We start from the raw sequence: 24,010 nt of genomic DNA on the forward strand, positions 1-24,010 counted from the left end.
GACCCTGCACTTATCCTTATTGAACCTCATCAGATTCCTTTTGGCCCAATCTTCCAATTGGTCTAGGTCCTTCTGTATCCTATCCCTCCCCTCCAGCGTATCTACCACTCCTCCCAGTTTAGTATCATCCGCAAATTTGCTGAGAGTGCAATCCACACCATCTTCCAGATCATTTATGAAGATATTGAATAAAACCGGCCCCAGGACCGACCCTTGGGGCACTCCACTTGATACCGGCTGCCAACTAGACATGGAGCCATTGATCACTACCCGTTGAGCCCGACAATTTAGCCAGCTTTCTACCCACCTTATAGTGCATTCATCCAGCCCATACTTCCTTAACTTGCTGACAAGAATACTATGGGAGACCGTGTCAAAAGCTTTGCTAAAGTCAAGAAACAATACATCCACTGCTTTCCCTTCATCCACAGAACCAGTAATCTCATCATAAAAGGCGATTAGATTAGTCAGGCATGACCTTCCCTTGGTGAATCCATGCTGGCTGTTCCTGATCACTTTCCTCTCATGCAAGTGCTTCAGGATTGATTCTTTGAGGACCTGCTCCATGATTTTTCCAGGGACTGAGGTGAGGCTGACTGGCCTGTAGTTCCCAGGATCTTCCTTCTTCCCTTTTTTAAAGATTGGCACTACATTAGCCTTTTTCCAGTCATCCGGGACTTCCCCGGTTCGCCACGAGTTTTCAAAGATAATGGCCAGTGGCTCTGCAATCACAGCCGCCAATTCCTTCAGCACTCTCGGATGCAACTCGTCCGGCCCCAGGGACTTGTGCACGTCCAGCTTTTCTAAATAGTCCCTAACCGCCTCTATCTCCACAGAGGGCTGGCCATCTCTTCCGCATTTTGTGATGCCCAGCGCAGCAGTCTGGGAGCTGACCTTGTTAGTGAAAACAGAGGCAAAAAAAGCATTGAGTACATTAGCTTTTTCCACATCCTCTGTCACTAGGTTGCCTCCCTCATTCAGTAAGGGGCCCACACATTCCTTGGCTTTCTTCTTGTTGCCAACATACCTGAAGAAACCCTTCTTGTTACTCTTGACATCTCTGGCTAGCTGCAGCTCCAGGTGCGATTTGGCCCTCCTGATAACATTCCTACATGCCCGAGCAATATTTTTATACTCTTCCCTGGTCATATGTCCAACCTTCCACTTCTTGTAAGCTTCTTTTTTATGTTTAAGATCCGCTAGGATTTCACCATTAAGCCAAGTTGGTCGCCTGCCATATTTACTATTCTTTCGACTCATCGGGATGGTTTGTCCCTGTAACCTCAACAGGGATTCCTTGAAATACAGCCAGCTCTCCTGGACTCCTTTCCCCTTCAAGTTAGTCCCCCAGGGGATCCTGGCCATCCGTTCCCTGAGGGAGTCGAAGTCTGCTTTCCTGAAGTCCAGGGTCCGTATCCTGCTGCTTACCTTTGTTCCCTGCGTCAGGATCCTGAACTCAACCAACTCATGGTCACTGCCTCCCAGATTCCCATCCACTTTTGCTTCCCCCACTAATTCTACCCGGTTTGTGAGCAGCAGGTCAAGAAAAGCACCCCCCCTAGTTGGCTCCTCTAGCACTTGCGCCAGGAAATTGTCAGGCATAGTCTGCTTCATTCTGTCGCAATTCAGGGGACTGGACTAGATGACTTATTGAGGTCCTTTCCAGTTCCACGTTTCTATGATTTCCTGCATTCTAAGAGAGACCACAGACATAGTAATTTTGTATTATGCTTGCGCCTAAAGGTCCTAATGAGAGGTGGGGTCCCACTCTGCTACGTGCTGTAAAACCACAGTAAAAGAGCCTCTAACAGCTTTAATATACTGCTGGGAAACCTTTGTGTGTCTTGTAATTTTTGTGAATGGACTTGTAGCTAGATACAGTTATAATTTCTGGAATTTCTGGTCATTTTAGTGCAAAGTTTCACCAAAAAGAGAGAAAAATAAAGTTGGGTGCAGGATGTGTTCATAAGTCTCAGAGAGTTTAATGAAGAGTCCTCTTAATATATTTCTTCCAAGCGATGCCAGGTTACTTCAACTCTGTGGCACAGTAGACTGACATATCTTGCTGACACTAATGGATAAATTGTAACTAGTGTAAAATATTCCAGATCTCCTCCACTTGCTCCTGCAGGCTGAGTCAGTCATCATCAATCTTTGCTGATGTCTTTTCCCGTCTTTTCAGTAATGTTTGTAATTCAATTCCATTCAGAAGAGACTCTCATTCTTTGAATATGTCTGTTTTATGTCACGTGCTGTGGTCAATTTCCTCTCGTGACTCTTAAGTAGATTAATGAGGAAGCTTATTTCAAAGAAAGTAAAGGTGGCGGTGGAGGAATGTGGTAGGCAGAAAGTTCAGGATTGACTGATTGATGTCAATCCAGTCAGTACACTGCTGCCTCCTACTGGCCGTCTTGGGGATTAGCTCTGTCCATCAGTACACACTCTCCTGATGGTGCCTAGAATCATAGAATATCAAGGTTGGAAGGGACCTCAGGAGGTCATCTAGTCCAACCCCCTGCTCAAAGCAGGACCAATCCCCAATTAAATCATCCCAGCCAGGGCTTTGTCAAGCCTGACCTTAAAAACTTCTAAGGAAGGAGATTCTACCACCTCCCTAGGTAACGCATTCCAGTGTTTCACCACCCTCTTAGTGAAAAAGTTTTTCCTAATATCCAACCTAAACCTCCCCCACTGCAACTTGAGACCATTACTCCTTGTCCTGTCCTCTTCTACCACTGAGAATAGTCTAGAACCATCCTCTCTGGAACCACCTCTCAGGTAGTTGAAAGCAGCTATCAAATCCCCCCTCATTCTTCTCTTCTGCAGACTAAACAAACCCAGTTCCGTCAGCCTCTCCTCATAAGTCATGTATTCCAGACACCTAATCATTTTTGTTGCCCTTCGCTGGACTCTCTCCAATTAATCCACATCCTTCTTGTAGTGTGGGGCCCAAAACTGGACACAGTACTCCAGATGAGGCCTCACCAATGTCGAATAGAGGGGGACGATCACGTCCCTTGATCTGCTGGCTATGCCCCTACTTATACATCCCAAAATGCCATTGGCCTTCTTGGCAACAAGGGCACACTGCTGACTCATATCCAGCTTCTCGTCCACTGTTACCCCTAGGTCCTTTTCCGCAGAACTGCTGCCTAGCCATTCGGTCCCTAGTCTGTAGCTGTGCATTGGGTTCTTCCGTCCTAAGTGCAGTACCCTGCACTTATCCTTATTGAACCTCATCAGATTTCTTTTGGCCCAATCCTCCAATTTGTCTAGGTCCCTCTGTATCCTATCCCTGCCCTCCAGCGTATCTACCACTCCTCCCAGTTTAGTATCATCTGCAAATTTGCTGAGAGTGCAATCCAGACCATCCTCCAGATCATTTATGAAGATATTGAACAAAACCGGCCCCAGGACCAACCCCTGGGGCACTCCACTTGACACCGGCTGCCAACTAGACATGGAGCCATTGATCGCTACCCTTTGAGCCCGACAATCTAGCCAACTTTCTACCCACCTTATAGTGCATTCATCCAGCCCATACTTCTTTCACTTGCTGACAAGAATACTGTGGGAGACGGTGTCAAAAGCTTTGCTAAAGTCAAGAAACAATACATCCACTGCTTTCCCTTCATCCACAGAAGCAGTAATCTCATCATAGAAGGCGATTAGATTAGTCAGGGATGACCTTCCCTTGGTGAATCCATGCTGACTGTTCCTGATCACTTTTCTCTCATGTAAGTGCTTCAGGATTGATTCTTTGAGGACCTGCTCCATGATTTTTCCGGGGACTGAGGTGAGGCTGACTGGCCTGTAGTTCCCAGGATCCTCCTTCTTCCCTTTTTTAAAGATTGGCACTACATTAGCCATTTTCCAGTCATCTGGGACTTCCCCCGTTCGCCACGAGTTTTCAAAGATAATGGCCAATGGCTCTGCAATCACAGCCGCCAATTCCTTTAGCACTCTCGGATGCAACTCGTCCGGCCTCATGGACTTGTGTACGTCCAGCTTTTCTAAATAGTCCCTAACCACCTCTTTCTCCACAGAGGGCTGGCCATCTCTTCCCCATGCTGTGATGCCCAGCGCAGCAGTCTGGGAGCTGACCTTGTTCGTGAAGACAGAGGCAGCTCCCCACCTAGTTGGCTCCTCTAGCACTTGCACCAGGAAATTGTCCCCTACGCTTTCCAAAAACTTCCTGGATTGTCTATGCACCGCTGTATTGCTCTCCCAGCAGATATCGGGAAAATTAAAGTCACCCAGGAGAACCAGGGCGTGCGATCTAGTAGCTTCTGCGAGCTGCCGGAAGAAAGCTTCATCCACCTCATCCCCCTGGTCCGGTGGTCTATAGCAGACTCCCACCACTACATCCCTCTTGTTGCTCACACTTCTAAACTTAATCCAGAGACACTCAGGTTTTTCTGCAGTTTCATACCGGAGCTCTGAGCAGTCATACTGCTCCCTTACATACAGTGCTACTCCCCCATCCTTTCTGCCCTGCATGTCCTTCCTGAACAGTTTATAACCATCCATGACAGTACTCCAGTCATGTGAGTTATCCCACCAAGTCTCTGTTATTCCAATCATGTCATAATTCCTTGACATCACCAGGACCTCCAGTTCTCCCTGCTTGTTTCCAAGGCTTTGTGCATTCGTATATAAGCACTTGAGATAACGTGCTGATCGCCCCTCATTCTCAGTATGAGGCCGGAGCCCTCCCCTCACAGACATTCCTGCCTGTGCTTCCTCCTGGTATCCCGCTTTCCCACTTACCTCAGGGCTTTGGTCTCCTTCCCCCGGTGAACCTAGTTTAAAGCCCTCCTCACTAGGTTAGCCAGCCTGCTCGCAAAGATGCTCTTCCCTCTCTTTGTAAGGTGGAGCCCGTCTCTGCCCAGCACTCCTCCTTCATGCCGTCCTCCTTGGCTGCCATCACATCTGCTCCCGGACCCACGTTGCTCCAAGGACCGCGGCGTCATCTTCAAGACACAGCCTTCTGGCCGTGTCATGTTCTGTGCTCCCCCCTTTCAGAGGCCCTGCAGTCAATGGTCCAGCTACTTCCCCAGAAGCGAGTGGGGGGGACCTGGGCCTGCTCACTACTCCAGGTCCTGGCCCAGGGACATTGTAGATGGCAACCACTTGCTGTGTCACCTCTAGCTCAGTACATTTCCCTGGGCCACTTCTCCATGGCCCCAGCACCTTCTTCACCCTTACCTCAGGGCCTCAACATGCTAGTTCTATCAGCCAGCCAGGAGCTCCCCTGTTTCTGCTCAGCACTGCTCTGTCAAGGATGCTAGCTTCCATTCACCTGCAAGGCACCCAGTCCTCCCTCCTTGAGCTCCAGGGAGGAACTGACCCTGCTTTGCCTTGTGGCTTCTTCTTATACGGGCCTCTGGGCCCAAATTGGCTGCTCCTCACAGCCCCTCTTCTATTGGCTGCTTCCTGCACAGCCTTCCTATGCCTCTATTAACCCCTTACAGGCCATAGTGGGGCGGGCGCCCCATCACAGTTCCCACTAGAGCTTTTTCTGATTTGCAATAATATTAACATGCAGTTTGCTCATCAGTGTTACTTCAAAGTTCGGACAAATGAAAGGCAAGTTGACAACTCTTCTTGGAAAGTTTTAAGTGAAAGCAAATGCCTTTTATATACAAGAGTTAATTCTCTTTAACATAACCCTAATATTACTGCAACCTTTTCTAATGCAATGTCAGTGGAAATCAGAAGAAAAAGCTACTGAATAATTCATCTCTTGATTTTCCCTGGAATTACCTGGGGTCCTACTGCAACCTTACCCATTTTACATGCTTGATATATTTCCTCAACTCCAAACACATTATCTTTAACAAGTAAGGCTTTTTTTTAAAAAAGAGCTGTTTCAGTCTGTACCTCTTTCTTCTGGTTTCCTTGGACGACCTCCTCTCTCAAAGTACAGCAGCAAAGTCTTAGTAATCATCATTCGTAATGTAGGCATGCCAGCCCCCTAAATACTGCAAGCCCTAGGTGGTGAATTATTCTTATTCTTATTGATGTTAACAGAGAATCTGAGGTAAATGCCTGCAAATAGCTCTAAAAATGTAATGGACTGTGTTTTGGTACCTTAACTTTGTTTTATTTGACAACTTGATAAATGTGAAATGATCTACAAAGGTGAGGGGATATATAGCCAGATGCCTAGTGGCTCACATGTGATGAGAAATGATGGCATTTTAAAGATGCCAACTCCGGGTGGAGAGAGGGTGTAGGGACATACAACTGGAATTTTAAAAGTGCATTGTTGGAGACTAGGAATCTGGATTTCTGGGTTTGGTTCCCAGCACTGCTGTGTTGTAACTATGGACATATCAATTGATTAGCCTCTGTTTACCCAGCTGCTAAATTGGTAACATGAATCCTAACTCTGAGAGCTGTTGTGAAGGTTAATTTAATCACTGCTTATAAAATGCATTGAGATTCTGCAATGAGAGATGCTATGGAAGTGTACAATATTGTTAGAATTCTAACTCCTATGCACCAGGAAGCAGAGTAGCATTCTAATTGAGTGTAAGAGTCCTTGCAGCTAGAGCTAGTCAGAAACTTTTCAGTGGAACTGTTTTCCATTGGAAAATGCTGCTTTGCTGAAATCTAAATGTTTCTTGGAAATGTGGTGATCCTGATGGCATTTTCAACAGAAATTTTTTGAAAATGATTGAAAATTGAAATCATATTTTGTTCTTTCTCATTTCACTTAGAGCTTCATATTTTGACTTCATGTTAATGTGTTTGGACTTAATGTTAATATAATATTGAAGATCAATAATATTTTATATTTACATATTATAATATTTTGACATTACAAAACTAAAGTTTTCAATAAGGTTGTTTAAATGTGTCTGAATCAAAGTGTTACAGAATTTCTATTCCACAAAATGTTTTGAGATTTTGACTCTTGATCTTGATTTGGGAGAAAAACAAATTTTGAAATCTCAAAATTTCCTGTGGGATGGAAATTCTGTTTTCCAACCAGCTCTACCTCCAGCAGAGTCATGCTGGGCTCAAGGAACATATCTGCCTGCTCAATCTCTTAGTGTTTCCCATTGTTCTGTATTTTCATCCCTGTCTCGAACAGGCTGTCCCTAGGATGGCATTTGGTAGACAGAGCTCTGCCTTTGACCCCTAGTCGGTCTCTAGTATGCAGGCTGTGCAGTTGTCCCTACTACTTCCGGTGAGCTAACCCCAAGTTATGAAAGCACTTTGCTAAGCCTTGCTCCTTTTTATTTTTGTCTTGCCATTTCAAGGGGGATCATAGGATGTAGCTCTTCCTTTGTAATGCTTCTTTCCGATGTGTGGCGCTCAAAGGTGATATTGAGCAATAACTCAGTAGTGCGGGGTTGGGACCATTTTGCCGTTCCCATATTACTTAAATGACAAGAGCATCCTGACCCGATCCTTGGCAGATGGGAAAGGGGCCTGGGAGTGATCTGGAATCAGGCACGGTACAGAAAAGGTTGAGAACTACTCACTGCTGCCAGCCATTGAGGAGAGGCAGTCACTCCGCGGACAGCTCCTTCAGATCAGCCAGGATGCTAGTGTTACAAGGTAGATAATGTGGAGTGGAGCAAAGATTGATTGCTCAGTGATTATTTGGTATTTTCTCTCCCTCCACTTATCCAGCACTAAAGACAGGTATCTGGATCAAAGACAGGTATCTGGATCAAAGCCTTTCTCCCCACACATACAAGCTTAGTATGGAAGCTGTGGCTTCCATCATATTCTAATTTCTTCCCCCATGCCTCTAAATTGAAACCACCATCTATTAAATTGAGTTGCTTTTCCTGGATGCTTTGTATGTAAAGGGGCAGTTACTAAATGAGGATAGTTACAAAATAAGCATACATGGTTATTGTACTGCATACCCTGTATATGCATAATGGTAGTGCAAATGGCTTCATTGGCCAGGAATGCCTTTTAGTCTGTGTGCATTAGGCACGGCACAGGCAGCCCTTCCTCGCTGATGTGGGTCTTGTCACTGCTATCCAGACCAGATCTCCATACTCTGTACATAAGGCTATCCTTGAAGACCCTTGGCAGTTTCCTCAGGTGCAGAATCAGGTGGCCCACTTTGCAGGGCTGATAGGTAGGAGGAACACGTTTCATCAGTGCTCTGCAGACTGCTTTGGCTTTCTTTTCACTTCCAGTTGCAAGCTGTGGCATTGATGATGATCTGCAAAGCCCTGTATGTCACCCTTTGGATAGTGCCTCTCTCCATATCTATCACCATGGCATTCGAGGTCACGTAATGTGCTTTTGCTAGCAGTTCTAGATTTGTACATATGGGGGTTTCTGGCAGGGCGTTGGTCTGACAGAGCCAGTTTGTTAATCTTCAAGGCATAGTGCAAAGCTGAGCTGTTCACGTAGGCTTTTGGCAAAGGGGTGTTCTTGTTTACTGGATTCTGTCTGTCTTAGGTAATATTCTGACTTGTTTTTAGTATATGTTAACGGGCCCAGAAACAATTGTGAATAGTGAATAAAAATAGTAGTCTATGTACTGTAATTCTTTGATGTTAATGTAACCATGCTCTGAGCCCTTTAACCAAACAATTGAAACATATTTGCTCTTACTATATAGTAGCATTATTCAAAGTACCAGTCAAAAGAATATTATTCCTGGGGGAATTCTGCGCCAAAAAATTCAAAATTCTGCACACAATATTTTAAAATTCTGCAACATTCTGAATATTATATTTGTCAAAATAACACAATATAATCACATCAGTTTCAATTATTTTTGGTCATTTATTTCAAAATACCTGTCAGCAAGTATGTCTGTTACAATACAGACAACAAAAAAGATTCAGGAAACGTTTTTTGACAAATAGATTCCTGACTAGGCATATTAATGCAGAACTCTGAGTAATAATTCATTTAAAGTACAATACAGAACTGTATTTCCCGCACCCCTTAGAAGCAGTGCAAAAGCTTGGGGAAGTCAGTAGTAATGGAGGAGCTGAGTGAGAGGGAAGTAAATTCCTGGGAAGGAGCCTGGGTGTGAACTTGGAGGGTTGTTGGTTATGGGAGGGAAAAGTATGGAATAGGTTTTTTGGGGCCTGGGGAAGGATTCTTAGGGAGCTTCCCTCATGCAGACGCTGGCTGACCCCTAGCCTCTCCCATTCAGTCAGGTACATCTGTCCCTGTCCCCATGTGTTCCTATAGCCCCATGTGTCCTTGCACCCCCTGTCCACATGTGTCCCTCCACCCCCACTCAGATACCCTTTCCCCCGTCCCCATGTGGCCCTGCATCTAAGTTCCTTCTAAGCCGCGTGGCCATGCAGCTGCCTATTAAGCCCCATGCAGGGGCTCAGGGCTGCAGTGGGAAGAGGCGGCCCTCTCCACCAGCCCCAGCATGGACCTGCCACAGTGGGGAGAGGCACCCGGCCCGAGTGCAGGCCTGCTGCGATGGGAGAGGCGCCCCTCCTCACCAGCCCCAGCAGGGACCTGCCCTGGATTTGCTGCGGGAGAAGAGCCCCTCCCTCGGTCTGGCCCAGGCCTGCCAGAACTGCCAGGGAGAGGAGTCCCTCCCTCGGCCCGGCCCAGCCCTGCTGGAGCTGCTGCAGCGGGGGGATAGACACCTCTCCTCCAGCCCCAAGCTGCTGCTGCGGTCAGAGAGGGCTGGGGGGAGTCCTCTCTCTCTCTCACTCTCCCCACTGCAGCCTCAGGGCAGCCTGTACCCCAAATGCCTCATCCCCAGCCCCACCCCAGAGCCTGCAGCCCAACCCTCTGCCCCAGCCCTGATCCCCCTCCTGCACCCCAAACCCCTCGTCCCCAGTCCCACCCCAGAGCCCACAACCCCAGCCAGAGCTCTCATCTCTCCACATCCCAATCCTTTGCCCCCTGAGCCCCCTCCCACATTCTGAACCTCTCGGCCCCATCCCCACCACATGAATTTAGTTATGTGCACCAATATGAAGGTGATGTGTCACACATCACCTCCATATTTGTGCACATAACAAAATGCATTCTGCACATGGATTTAAAAAATTAGAGGGAACATTGCCCTGCACCCCCTTTGCCTGTCCCTGTCCCACCTCCCACTGTCCCCATGTGTCTGTGTCCCCACCCAGCCATCCCCTGTCCCTATGTAGCTCTGCACACCCTTCCCCAAATAGCCCTGCACCTCCCTCCCCCCTGTGGTCCTGTGCCTCCACTCCCATTCAGCCCTTATGAGCCCCTGTCTGGACACACCCCCCAGCACCACGTGATGTCTGTGTTTCCATAGCCCCTGTCTCGTGACCTGGACCACTGTGAAGAAGGCAGGCTCTCTCTCTTCCCTCACTGGTGGGGATCTGCAGCTTTGTTCTATTGCCACAGTGCCCTCTGGTGGGCAAAGGGCAGAACTGCAGCAACATTTCAGCAGAAACTTTTTTCTGTGCAAAAAATTAAAAATATGTGGGGCTCATTAATTATGCTCATGTTCAGTAGCACAGAATTCCCCCAGGGGTAGAATATGTAGAGTATTGCCCAATAACTCGACATTACATTAGCAGATATGTAAGTACAGTTCCAGGAAAAGTTTCCCCAGAGATGAGTGTGGCAGTTCTAGGAACATTGGAAGCTCAACTGTCACATTCAGGAAAAGTATGTCAGGAACCTAAGGTCTCTCCAAGGGTATGTGGGGGAGAGAATTAGTTGTTCCAGGCATGGCGTAATGTAGGTCTTGGATTGCTGGTGTTATCAGGACTAAAAAGCCTTCATAAAAAGTGCAATTAGATGTGCCTTGCTGCTGCTGCTGGAGTAGAGACCTGTTTGGGTTAGTGTTCTCCAAACACAACAATGGAAGTTTACTCAAGATAGTCTCCAGAAGTGGTGACACAGAGGTTGCTGTGCTGGGAGCAGGTGTTAGACAGAGGGGCTAGTTTGCAGTGTTTGCAACTTGTTCAGAAACAGGAACCTGTGTGAATGAGTCGGTATGGTCAGAAAGGATGACTTAGTGCAGCATAGTACTAATGGCATTGTCAGTACCTGCTGCTGGCTTCTGTATCACCTCTGACTGGCCAAGGAGAACAACGGCCATTGTAGATACTCAGTGGGGAAGATTCTGGTCCTGAGGTGTGCTGAGTGCCTCTTCTGAGATGCTGTGCCCCTCAATCCTAAGGATCTTGTGGGTTTGGTTCAATGAATACCTAACGCTCAGTGTTAAAACTGAAATTGGTTCTGTCACCCAGACTGTAATGCGCCTTTGTGCAAAAATAAATAGGTATGTGAGTGTCAGTTAAGGACAGAGAATCAGGCTTAAGTTAGGAATCTCTGCTTCGTTTGGTCTCTTTCACAGCCCCAATTTTCATATTTTTGCAAAGTGCTGCTGCCCAAAGGGTGTTCAGGTAAAAGTTTTTTTTCCCGCAGGACCTGAACCAGTAGCTGTTTTATGCTGAGGCTTTACATGTCCCATTTACTGGGTATGTCAGAGCTGTGTAGCTTGTGGCTGTTTTCAGATTTCTTCCACCTTACTCTCACTGAATGGTCTCCGACTCCACAAGCAGGTCCATGAAATCAGATGGGCTTTCGGAGCAGGATATTAGCAGAATCTCACCTGCTGTCTGCTGTATCCCAGGCCATGAGCTGCTGCAACCAATGAAGCATTGCCTCCTCCCACGGCTTCAAGAAACCCCATACTTTTGTTCCATGGACTAACAGGCCTGGGAGTGCTGCGGAAGTTGAGATGGCTGAGTGATCAGACACACAAGGGGGTGAAGTAGTATCTTTTATTGGACCATCTTCTCTTGGTGAAAGAGAGAGGCTTTCAAACTACACAAAGCTGACCCTAAGAAGAGCTCTGTGTAGCTCGAAAGCTTGTCTTCTTTCACCAACAAAATTGGTTCAATACAAGATATTACCTCCCCTACCTCGTCTCTCTAATATCCCGGGAGCAACACAGCGACAACAACACTGCAAACAGTGGCTGAGTGATGGCAGCTGAGATACGGTGATGTTTACAGCTATGCAGGTTGTCCTGCAAATCCACCATGCTATTCAACTAGTGGCATTACATACTGAGAAATCTTACAGCATCCTGGATTCAATTAAGAGTGCAACTGTGAAGAGAACCGCCTACTCTTCATCTATACTACAGAGCAGTGACAGCTCCAGCTGTTTATCCCCAGGGCAGAGGGGCTTCAGCTGTGAGTGCTGCTTGGGGGTGGCGGGGGTCAAACTGTCAGTGTCCCACAATGTCCGACACAATGAAGTAGGTGGAAGAGCCCCTGGTGAGGTCACACACCACTGACAGAGAGGGACATGAACTACGGCAGTAATTATGGCGGTGGCTGTATGTTGACCTACTTAATTTTGTAGTGTAGACAGTGCCCTAGGATCTGGAGAACTGATTTTGCATGCGGTGTATTGGCCAAGTAAAGCAGGGTCTAACTCTCAAATCGGTGGCATTCTGTATATTTCACAATAACTTTTGAGATCTGATCAATTCCAGGATATCAGTGAATGTTCTAGGCATCAATGACCAGAACCCTCTTGATTTTGGGGAAAATTGGAAGAACCAAAAGGGGGAAATGGGGGAGACAAAAAGCCCCTGGCATCTGGTTAGCACCTCTGTAGGTGGCTATAGATCAAAGAACTGGTTGTTGGCAGCCATTAACACCTTCCAGCATAACAATATCCCCTATCTCAGCTCTGTCCAATCTCCCAATAGCTAGAGTTTCAAAATGCTGACAACCTGAAAGAGAAAGGAAAGAAAGAAAAGCATGGGGCGAGGAATGGGAGCACATGCAGAATCCTGGGAATAGGGGAAAGAATAATGGGGGAGCCACACATGCCCCCTGGTATGGACAGAATGGGGAGAAAGGTAATACACAGACCCTGGCAGGTGGAGAATGGGGGACCCTGGTATTGGGGGGAAATTGGGGTGCACAAAGCCCACACAAGGACACACACGGGACACACACGGAACCTCTGATGGGGAGAAGAGGAGAAGGGGATACTCAGACCCCTGGGGGGAAGGGAATGGGGTATTCTTGAATGGGGAAAAAGTGGGGCGTTGGGATAAAGGGAGAATGAGGGAGCACACACCGCCCCTGGTATGGGGGAAAGGGGCTATATGGAGGGTTGGTGGGAGTCTCTGAAGTAGAAGGGGATGTCACACAGGAAGGTTTAGTGGGGGATAGAGGGATGCGAGAAGCCCATGGGGTGTGCAATGCACTCAGTCTACAGAAGCAAAAAAAGTGTGCAATCTCTAGTCCTAAACTCAACAGCTTTTCTCCACTTTGTTTTACAATGCCAGTGTCACAAGGTTACTGTACCACTGAAACACAGGGCAAGCATGGGGCCTAAAATCTGGAAAATGCTGAATGATCTCTCAGGCGGCTAAATATTTTGATAACTCCCAGAGCTATTTGCAGACATAAGAGGATCCTGGCCACCTAGAACGTTCTGTATGATTGAAGACCTGGTAAATATTCAACCCTTCACTTCTGGAGAGCTGGCTTCCTGTGTCAGTATCTCTACTGGTTGGAGAAAAGCAAAGAGCACCATTCTCTGAGCACCATTCTCTCATTGCCTGTCGGGAACACACAGAACTCATCAGAAGAAACAGAGGCGACTGCAGCTGGGTGATGTGGCTGAGGATTATTACAGACTGCAGAGTAAGTGATTATGCTTGGTGAAGAACAGCTTGTTTCCCAGGCAGCTAAAAGGGAAGCTGGAATTCCGTGCAGCTAAACAAAGCTTTTGCTTTCATGAAGAGCCCTTCATAATCGAGGCATCGCAAAGCACTGACTAGTGAGTCACTGCAGATAATGATAGTGCAGGGCCTGCACAGGCAAATGTGTCAGCCATCATGTGCTCACAATAGCTTGTGATCATTGGTGACCGAACCATTTATGATGGCCATGATTCCAAAGTGCAAGTCGCAGCCTGAGGCTTTCCAAGTTCTTCCGGGACCTCCAGTGAATGAAAGTGAAGATCAACTAAGAAAAACATTTAGTGGAGGCCAACCATCCTTGGATAGGTAGTCTGGACTCCGCCAGATCCATCTTGACCAAGACATAGCTAGGAAACTGGCCACAGTGATAAGCAATTTGATTCTCTTTTTGAGAAAAGGTTGCTTTGATTCACTGGCTGTTTATCACTCAGAACATCTCGATCAACTGGGACTTTGTGGATGCTGCCAAGGAGAAAAAATAAACATATTTTCATGTCCCTCATAGCCCCTGCAGAAGAGTCCAGAATTCTTTACTCCACTTACCTGACACCTTCCAAGTCTCCCTGTCTCACCTATTTACATCAACCCTTTTTGCTTTCTCTGCAGAGAATCTACTGTTAGAGGGAGGTGCTGACAATGACTAGGTGGACTGAGGTTGATTTGTTATATTCATTGCAGTGGGAGTTTTGCAAGGAGTAATACTAAGGAGTGAAAGACTAGGCTGCATGTGTATCAGGAGGGAATGAGATGTGATGCTGGGAGAAGGTAGATGTTAAGGTGACAATACAAAGGCTGGAAAGTGTCTGATGAAAATAGAAGATAAATGGGTGGCGGGGTCTATAAAACGGAACAGTGAGTGTATAGGGAGTAAAAGAAAAGGAGTACTTGTGGCACCTTAGAGACTAACAAATTTATTTGAGCATAAGCTTTCGTGAGCTATAACTCACTTCATCGGATGCATTCAGTGATGCTTATGATAAATGTCTGGTGTGGTCTACTGGAATAGACTTCTTTTAATCAAATCCAATCAGGCCTCAAAGCACCATTGCTTTTTTCTTACCCTTCCCAACTGGCGTGTTTAGAGGAAAAACTACAGTCCAATGGAGTGTGTTTGTATACATGTGTGTTTGCACACCAACTAAAATGCTCAATTGAATTTAAAGGGAATCTGTCCACTTGAAATCTAATCAGTTACATGAAGTTCCTTTTGGCTGCATGAGATCTCATCCCAATTTGGTGGCTTTATAGTCATGTTTCCCTATTACTTTTTGTTTTTCCTTTCCCTGCTGGTTACTATGCAAAAAAACCCCACAATCAGGAAAAACTAACCCACTACACTGGGGAAATGGTGAAAATAACTATTCGCAAAGTGCTGTCAAATGAACCAAGTAAACAAACTGGAAAAAAGAATTTTTGTTATCCCTGTTGGCTAAAGTAATCTGAGGAAATGCTTTACAATGATAGGTCAAAATTGTTCAGACAACGTGGTTTTTAACTCAGTGGAGTCCCTTTTACATTTTACAGAAATATTAACCAGTGTATTATCAAGACAGGTTATCATTAAGTTCACATAGATTTGTGTGTTAAAAGCCAATGCTACCAGGCTGCATCGTTTGTGATTTGATTCCATATTTAATCTATTAAAAGGACCTTATCAACGTATGTTTCATAATTTTTTTAATTGCCTTTCCCCCCCCCCCCCCACTTGCCATTCACAATTCTCTTTGAAACTGAGCTCAGTTTCCCTCAGGAAATTTATCTCCCTCCATTGTGTGCACACTGCTTTTTATTGTAAAATTGCCCAGGAATGCAGGGCTGCTGGCATGGATTTGTTTTGCTTCCAGTGAAAAGGGAACTGGCACCTTTTATTCTGACATGGGTGGGCAGATCTGATTGCAAGATCGATGCCTTCAACACTAAACTTGGATCCAAATCTGACATAGAAAAATCCTGATTTTTGGTGGGAAGGTTCAAATCCATATCCTGAGCTGAACTTTTGTAGCTCAGCCTCTCTTAAAAATAAACAAACTGTTTTATTATTCTGGTAGCGCCCAAAGGCGTCAATACCATACAGATGAATAATAATTGGTACTTGGCAAACGGATAGAGATTGGTCACATTTTCAACCTTTTGCAACGGTGTCCCAAGTGAGTTCAATAAACTTGCACGGTCCTAATGAAATTCTTGCATTTTTAAAACCAGAAGCAGTTGTTAGGATTTCCTTATTCTGCGGTTAATTGTTTACCTGGAAGAACCCATCACGGTGCTTTGCCAGCTTTCAGGAATAAGAAAAGAAAAGTGATCAACCTTCAATGGCCCCAGGAGCCCTGTTGGGAGTATCAGTACTTTACCTGGGTGTATGAGAGCCATGTGAAAATAGTGAATTCTGCAATATGATTTCAGAGCTGCTATTTACTGCTACTCATCTTAGCCCTGATTCGGTATGATCTTTAAGCACATGTAATTTTAAACAGGAGTGAAGATTCCAATGAAGACTGCTCGCTTCCTTTATTTAAAAAAAAAAAGTGGAAAAAACAAACAAGTAAAAATGCACACTCTGATTTGTGTTCCCCCATGCTGGTGCGAAAGGGTGTCAGTTCCATGTCTCTGTACCAGCTGATGCCTTGGTACCTGGCTGGGGACATGGATTCCCTTGGGATCTCCACAATAGGGGAGGGAGCAGTTTCAAGCTCTGGCTAAATGCCTGCTGCCAGGGGCTACTCGGGAGGATGAGTGCATCTTTTGGGAGACCTACAGGTGTCCCTTAACGTCCAGCACTGCTAATGTCTTGGTGCAGACTCTCCGGGGGCGAGGTGGGGAGTACATTCAGGTGTGCTTTCCCCCCGAGGCCTCTGCCAGTTAGTATGATGGCAGAAGCCAGAGCAGAGCTAGGTGACCTCTTTGCGTAATTTGTGAGGTGTATGGGAGGATATGGGTACACTCGCTGACAGATTTCTGGGAAGGCAATCCAAACAACCTTGAGTGAAGTTTGTACACAGCATGCTCAGGGTTAATGCAGCAGTATCGGCTCCGAGCCCATCACGCTGGAGTGCTGCATGTGATGTGATCAAGCTGTGGGAAAGCTACGCTGCCATTGGTCAAGGGGAGGGAAAGAGGAAAAACCCATTAATTTAGACAGTGACAAATGAGTTGCTGTGCAGGATGCCTAGCTGTTTTGTCAGATGTGGGGAGTGATGCAGAAGCTGCAAAGGCAAATGTATTTTCTGTCCAGATCTTCACAAGCGGAGCATCGTGGATGGCAGCTCATCTGTCATTACTATCCCAGTGTACAGCTTCATAGGGCTCTCTAATGAGGCTGTACATGGTGCTTGAGGGATGAAGATCTTAATGATGTCTTTAAAATGTAATTCTCCCCCCCTCCACCCCCCGCCCACATTCGGGCAGACATTCGTGTTCTGTTTCAATAGCCCTTTGTTTCTTGTACTTGCTTTAGCTCTCTGGACACTTCAAATGCGGCACTGTTATGGACTATAAATGTTATGGCGAGAAAATATGTAGGGGCGTATCTTTAGACTGAGCTAGCCTAGTCAGAGCGCGTGAAAGAGACGAGGTGTGTATGGGATACAGTGTATGGGAGCTTTTGGAAACCCCTGCATTTTATATCACTGTGCAGAAGATGTAAACATCTGGGAAGCCATGCTGTGATGTGTTTAGCTTGTGTTGTGCAGAGAGACGGTAACATTGACCACTCCTGCCCAAAGCCTGAGTAATTTGGACTTGTGTGGGGCGCTAAGAGGGGGTTAAGGGGAATGGAATTGCAACTCCTCAAGCAGCAGGTACCCTGTGGGGCTGCAGTGTAACCTTTCCACAGCCACTCCTGGGTGTTGGTGCCACCGAATCCACATAATCATGGACTCTGCAGCCTCAATGCCACTGTAGTTCCATTACATCTTGGCCTATTTGGGACCAATGTATAGCTTAGGCTGTAGCAGAGCATGCCCCCATGTGGCTGCTGAGCCCTTGTGTCAACCCTCCATGCTGTTTTGTAGTTCACCCAAAGTCATTAGCATATGTTACACAGGCACTAGCGAGTGAGTGGCGTTTGTTTGTAGAATTCTCTTGAACAAATGGTTTCCTGCCCTGAACCTAGTCTGTATTTATCTCCTTTCTATTCAAGTACTATCTGAGTGAGAATTGCCAGCTTTCTGTATTTACAACCAGCTGTTTCACCAGGGGAAATAAATGTTTCTGTTAACAGGGCAACTATAGTCTAGTAGGACAGCACAGGCTATTAGCTCACTGTGACCTTAGCCAAGTCACTCAACAGCTCTGTGGCATCAGATAAATAGAGCTAATGGTGCTCACTCACCTTTATAAAGCACTTTGGGATCTGCAGAGGGAAAGTTCCAGATAAGTATGAAATGCATTTGTTGTTCTTTTATACTGACAACACTATATTTCAAATTTCAGAGGAACAGCCGTGTTAGTCTGTATTCGCAAAAAGAAAAGGAGTACTTGTGGCACCTTAGAGACTAACCAATTTATTTGAGCATGAGCTTTCGTGAGCTACAATAAATTGGTTAGTCTCTAAGGTGCCACAAGTACTCCTTTTATATTTCAAATGTTTCCGTAATCTGAAGGGGCCTGAACCTGAGCACTGCCAAGCACCTGTAATGCCTATTGTCTTCACTGTGGTCACAACATCTCAGCATTCTGCTTAATTGGGCAGAATGGATTTTCTTCTTCTTATACTGATGATGATGATAATAATATTAATAATAAAAACTTACTGCAAGTCTAGTGCAGTGCTAGGATAGGAACAATACAATCTGAGAGTTTTGCTTTATCCAGCCTCCGGAAGGATGAAAAAGCTAGAACTGCTGGTTAAAAATAAGGGGTGATAAATGAGTAGCATTTGTACATTAAAGCTCGAGGAAGCTGATTCAGGTTTATGGGGTGGCAGATAAATGGCATAGAGAATTGGAGGGAACAGTTACTGGCCATCAGTTTGTCATTCCCGTGGTGTCTTCTCCTGGTTCCACTCCTTACACTTTGTCCTCTGGGGCAAAGTCATCTTGATGTTGCATGTCTTTGCAACACAACATCAGGATGCTCAGACATACGCGTTACCATGTAAGAATCTTACAGCAGTCCCAAACTCCCCTGCCCACCTCTCTCTCACTCACCTTCTGGATGGTAACAGTGTCCAGCATCTGTTTGGTGTTTTCCTTTGTGTGGACTATTATCCAGAAAGTTAATAGTCCATTTCAGTGACATGGGGCCTGATTCTCCTCTCACTTTTGCCGGCATAAATCTGGAGTAACCTCATTGCAGGCGTGGATTTACACTGGGGTAAAACTACCACTGTGAGAGTTGGTTGGGATTTCTCAGGCATCCTCTATCTACTGAGCTTGCACACTGAAGATCAATGACCTTTTTGAGATGCCTAGAGATCAAGAGTTTAACTGATTGGGTAGATATTCTTTCAGCTGCAGTGATTGGGCTGAACTGTTTTCATTATTCTATTAATGACACTCGTGTTCAACAGCTTGATGTCATTGTGAGGATGTGACATTCAGCTCAGGGTGTTTAAGGTGTTAAGTTAGATCACAGCACCCTCCAATATAGTTTAGGTCTCTTTCCTTCCCTGCAGCTTTCCCTGTGTTTGTCAGGTTTCTCTATCATTCTTACTCTTGTGAGCCTTCCTTCACCAAAATTGCACCTGGGGGAAGTCTGCAACTCTTCACTGGGCCCCAGCATGTCATTTTCTTTAAATGTCAGCGCCCACTGTGGTGCCCCTTATAGGGAAAGCTTTGACTATTTTGAATTGGAGTGGAAAGGCAACCCTGAGCCAGAGATCTACAAGGTGATATGAAACACCATGGCATCTCAGAAATAAAGGGCATTGAGTGCCGTTGCCTGGGGCTCTCTTTGCTTGATTCCTGCCATCAAAGGATCTCAATATATCAGTGTTCAATGTTGACTCCAAACATAGAACTGAAGTCCTTTTTTATGCACAAGGAATGCCTATGGGAGTTGTTCCTTTCCTTATGTACAGAGGTGGATACGTCCTATTATACTGCAATTATTGCCAAAGCCTTTGTTATGTTATCTAGCTGTAAAAACTAGAGGAGAGAACTAGGGGGGGAGAGAAAACCTTTTGTAGTGATAAACACCCATTTTTTTCATGGTCTGTGTGTATAAAAACGTCTTCTGTATTTTCCACAGTATGCATCCGATGAAGTGAGCTGTAGCTCACGAAAACTTATGCTCAAATAAATTGGATAGTCTCTAAGGTGCCACAAGTCCTCCTTTTCTTTTTGCGAATACAGACTAACACGGCTGTTACTCTGATAGCTGTAAAAATGTGTCTCTTACCACTCCTGAACCTTTGAAAGTTTGCTCCCTACCAAGAACCCATTTAACGTTTAGTGCTTTGCTGCCATCTGGAGGAGGGAAAGTAATGCCTGAGAATGACTACTGATCTAATTTTAGATTAGAAGTAGCCAGTCTATGCCTACTATGTGTGGCTTTCTTTAAGCAACAGAGACTTTGCTGATAGCAAAAACAAATAAATGGTGGCTCCTCTTGAAGACATTCTTGTGAGTGAACGCGTATTTTGTTAATTCCTAATAAAATCTGCAGGGCTGGCTGCAAATCATCATTACCAAAGGTGTGACAGTGCCTTCTGTACTATTCTTAGGTATGCTTGTTATGAAGGAGAAAGCATCTGCGGTTCCTTGTTCCCTGGGCTGCGACCTGGCGGGGGGGGGGGGGGGGGGCTGACCACTATGGGAATGTAGGTGTCTTGCATTGCTTTGTAATGATCCCTTCTAGCTAACCTAGGAGTGGTGTTCGTTAGGTAGGTTAATGAAGATTAATAAAACTAACTCACTGACAGTGAATGTACATATTTATTTATTTGCAGATTGTGCTGGCTGTGGGAGAGAGATAAAAAATGGCCAAGCGCTACTTGCACTGGATAAGCAATGGCACCTGGGATGCTTCAAGTGCAAGGCCTGTGGCAAGGTCCTGACTGGGGAATACATCAGCAAGTAAGCAGCTGCCTATGTCTTTTCTGTTGCCTGGCATGAAATCCATCCTTACTTTCCAAAAGTATAATGCAGCCAAATTCTGCTTTTCCAATCTGTTGGGCAAATTGCACTTCCGAAAACCTGGTCTGTTGGCACGTGCTGATCATTCATGGGGTAGACAATGGAGGCCATGGGTTGGGGGGTGGACTATAGACTCCCTCGCCCAAAATTTTAAGAATCTCAATAATAGATAAAGGAGACAATGAGTTTGGAACACATGGAGCTTTTCTCACTTTATTAAACGTGGACAAATTTAGTCATTGAACAGCTATTCTTTTTTTAATTCTAGACCCCCTCCGTAAAAAAATGTCCATGCCCCGTTGCCCATCACTATGTGCACTGAAATCCTCACTCCTAGTAGGAGCAGAATATCAGAATTGGGACCCGAGGGAAATTTTTACCTGTAAACTGGCTGGAGCAAGTAAAGAAAAACAGTGATTTAACAGTAGTTAGCAAAATAAATACTATGAGCAGGACGGTTGCAAGTCTTTTTCTGGTCAAGGAGAGGGTTGTGTGACCTCCCCTGTTGTGTTTCCAAGGCACAGCTTTTCCATCATTTTGTCCAGTTATTTTCAAGTTGTGAACTTGAGAAGAAAGAAAGAAACAGCCCGTCTCTCACTGTGCTAGAACAAAGACCAGACACACTGATGTGATTGACCTGACACTGTGTTTACCTTCCCCGGATTAGGAACTAATGAAGAAGAAAGTTAGGAGCATACCAAGGCAAGGGAGAAAAATCAGAGAGAGTGAGTGCTTTAGCCGCAAGATGAAGGGAGTCTAGCCAGACCCCTTTCAAACCTATAGCAGGGGAGAAAAAATATAGGGACACTAGATACATGCAAACCTTTCATCACTTGTTTTAGTGGGCGCACATATAAGCAGGCTGACATCTATGACTAATTAAACAAAGGAACTTGTAAGGTGGTGCCTGATACTGTGTAAATTCTTTAAACTGGCCAAGGTGTTTCTAATTCATTCCTCAGTCATACAAAGATAGCACTGCCCACCTCCCTTTTGAACCTTCATGATGCCACTGATGCTCAGATGTGTCTGTTTATACGCTATAAAGATGACGAAGGATTTATTTACTGAAATGGATTGAGGTGCAGCAGGGTCGTGCACGTGTATGATAGAATGTTGACAAAGGGTCGGATCCTCATCTCGTGTAAAGGGGCATAGCTCAGTTGATTTTACACCCATTGACACCAGCAGAGGATCTGTCCCACAATGTGCACATTTGTGCTTGAATGTCTCTCCTTTATTCTCGATGGCAATTTAAATGCTGATCCTAAATGGTGCTAACTGTAATGCCAATTCATTTGAGCTGCAAAATAGCTAGCTTGGTTTCTTCCCCATTCGCCTATTGCTGTCAATGGGAATTTCCACTAGGGACAAGGGAAGAATACAAGCTTCATTGTAACTTGTACCTTCTGGATATTTTATTTCAGGGATGGTGCTCCTTATTGTGAAAAGGACTACCAGGTTCTCTTTGGGGTCAAATGTGAAGCGTGTCACCAGTTCATCACTGGGAAGGTCCTAGAGGTAAGTAATATATAATCTATTGCTTAATCGCTGGGTTTACTCACCAGACTGCAGGGTACACAAAGAATTTGTTCCGTGGGATTTTTGCTATTGACTTCAATGGGAGCAGAGTTAGCTTGTTGCTAAGTGCTTTGGAAAAATTCTAGCCACTGGGAAATGTGTAGGGGAGAACTGATTGCCTTGGTTTCTGTGGAGATGTCAGTGAGATGATTTTTTTGTATGGTACTGCACAAAGTCGGTGTTGAGTATACGTCTGGAGCATCCTGGGTAGCTGGGGTGAGGATTAGAAAAAGTACTGAAGGAGATACATTTGTTTATATCATAAAATAATTTATAGGTTATGCTCTAATAAATGTGTTAGTCTCTAAGGTGCCACAAGTACTTCTGTTCTTTTTGCAGATACAGACTAACACGGCTGCTACTTTGAAACATATGGGGATAATAAATGTTTTCTAGTTGACAGCTGTGAAGAGGGGTAGGAACACTAGGTTTCTATTTTTTGGAAGAGAGGAGATTGGGATAAGGTTATATGCATGATACTGAGAACATGAAAGGGAGGAATATTCTTGAGGAAGTTAAATAATTTAGGTATGAGAAGGCACAAACAGAAGCCAGGATTTCCACACAAAGTATCCCTTCTCCTGAGTCATTGACTATATAAAGGGGAGTATGTCCTCAGCATGCTCCTCAATCAGATCTGGGTGACTCTTGTTAGAGACACATCCCCTTTCTGCTAAAATTGATCTTAGTCTCTCATTGGCAATGATTGATGGCCCTTAGAGTTGTGGTCCTTATACTTTGGCACGGAGCTCTCCATATAATTGTAGAGATGCTTGGTGGTGGAACTCTACCAAAAATTCAGAGGACCCTCTCCAGTGCAGGGCATGCTACTGTTTAGATATGAGAGGCAAAATTGATTCCTGACTCCATGGATCCATTTAGGAGACTAGATTCTGTGTAAAGAGAGAACTGGTTTAGATTAGGATTCAGTTCCTGATCTGAAGTACATGGCTTGGGTTCATCTTTAGCTTCAGCATCGCTTAATATTTCACATTACCCGAAAATGTGCTTGATTTTACTTTGCAAAGTTAGTTGGTGCAAGAAAGAGGGCAAAGAATTCCAACCAGTGGTGTGTTTTTGGAAGAGTGTACGAGGACCTGGTCATGCAGTTCCGATGAGTAACAAAACGTCTGCCCTTTAGGCTGCATCTACAGTGTGAGCTCCTATAAATAGCAGTGTAGCCACAGGGGCATGGGTAGCAGCCACAGAGGCACAGCTGAGCCGTACTGAGTACAAACCCACCTGAAACTGGGTCAGCCATGTCGCCACCGCCTGTGCCACGACAGCCACGCTTCTGTTTCTAGCTTGGTAAGAGCTAGCATGAATACATGTACACAAGCCAGGGAAACGCAGCCCTAGTTCATAGTGTCGACAGAGTCGTACAGCCGCAGAGATGAATGCAGTTACCCACTGGTGAGGGTGCTGTTATCTCTCTTCCCCGATTGGCAGAGGTTGAGTCTGTTACAGCTCTAACTGAAGCACGGTTCAACTTTTAGCACTGGAGGCCTCTGGTTCAATCGCTGGTGCGTTGGCCAAGATGGCGGCCGTCGCATAAGGGAGCCGGAAGACGCTTGGGCACTCCAAGCACTTGTCATTGCTTCTGTTAAAATGAAATCTTTTCTTTATTCAATTAGTCAGGCTCTTTGTCTCCTTCCCTTCTAATATGTGCATA

The 24,010-nt window shown here is 45.5% G+C and overlaps 1 protein-coding gene across 13 annotated transcripts in view; it reads left to right on the top strand.

Moving 5' to 3' along the window:
* The window catches only part of ABLIM1 (actin binding LIM protein 1), a 314,885-nt gene that overhangs the window by 176,720 nt on the left and 114,155 nt on the right, over positions 1 to 24,010 (top strand). For all 13 annotated transcript variants that reach the window (XR_012160071.2, XM_073354282.2, XM_073354291.2 and 10 more), the window contains exons 5-6: positions 20,571 to 20,697; positions 22,185 to 22,278. Coding sequence is in view for 12 of the 13 variants with exons in the window: in XM_073354282.2 (XP_073210383.1) it covers positions 20,571 to 20,697; positions 22,185 to 22,278 (221 nt within the window). In the remaining variant the exon portion in view is untranslated. The remainder of the gene's footprint in view (positions 1 to 20,570; positions 20,698 to 22,184; positions 22,279 to 24,010) is intronic.

The sequence above is a fragment of the Lepidochelys kempii genome, chromosome 7 (assembly GCF_965140285.1).
Source record: "Lepidochelys kempii isolate rLepKem1 chromosome 7, rLepKem1.hap1, whole genome shotgun sequence".
In the NCBI taxonomy this organism is placed as follows: Eukaryota; Metazoa; Chordata; order Testudines; family Cheloniidae; genus Lepidochelys; species Lepidochelys kempii.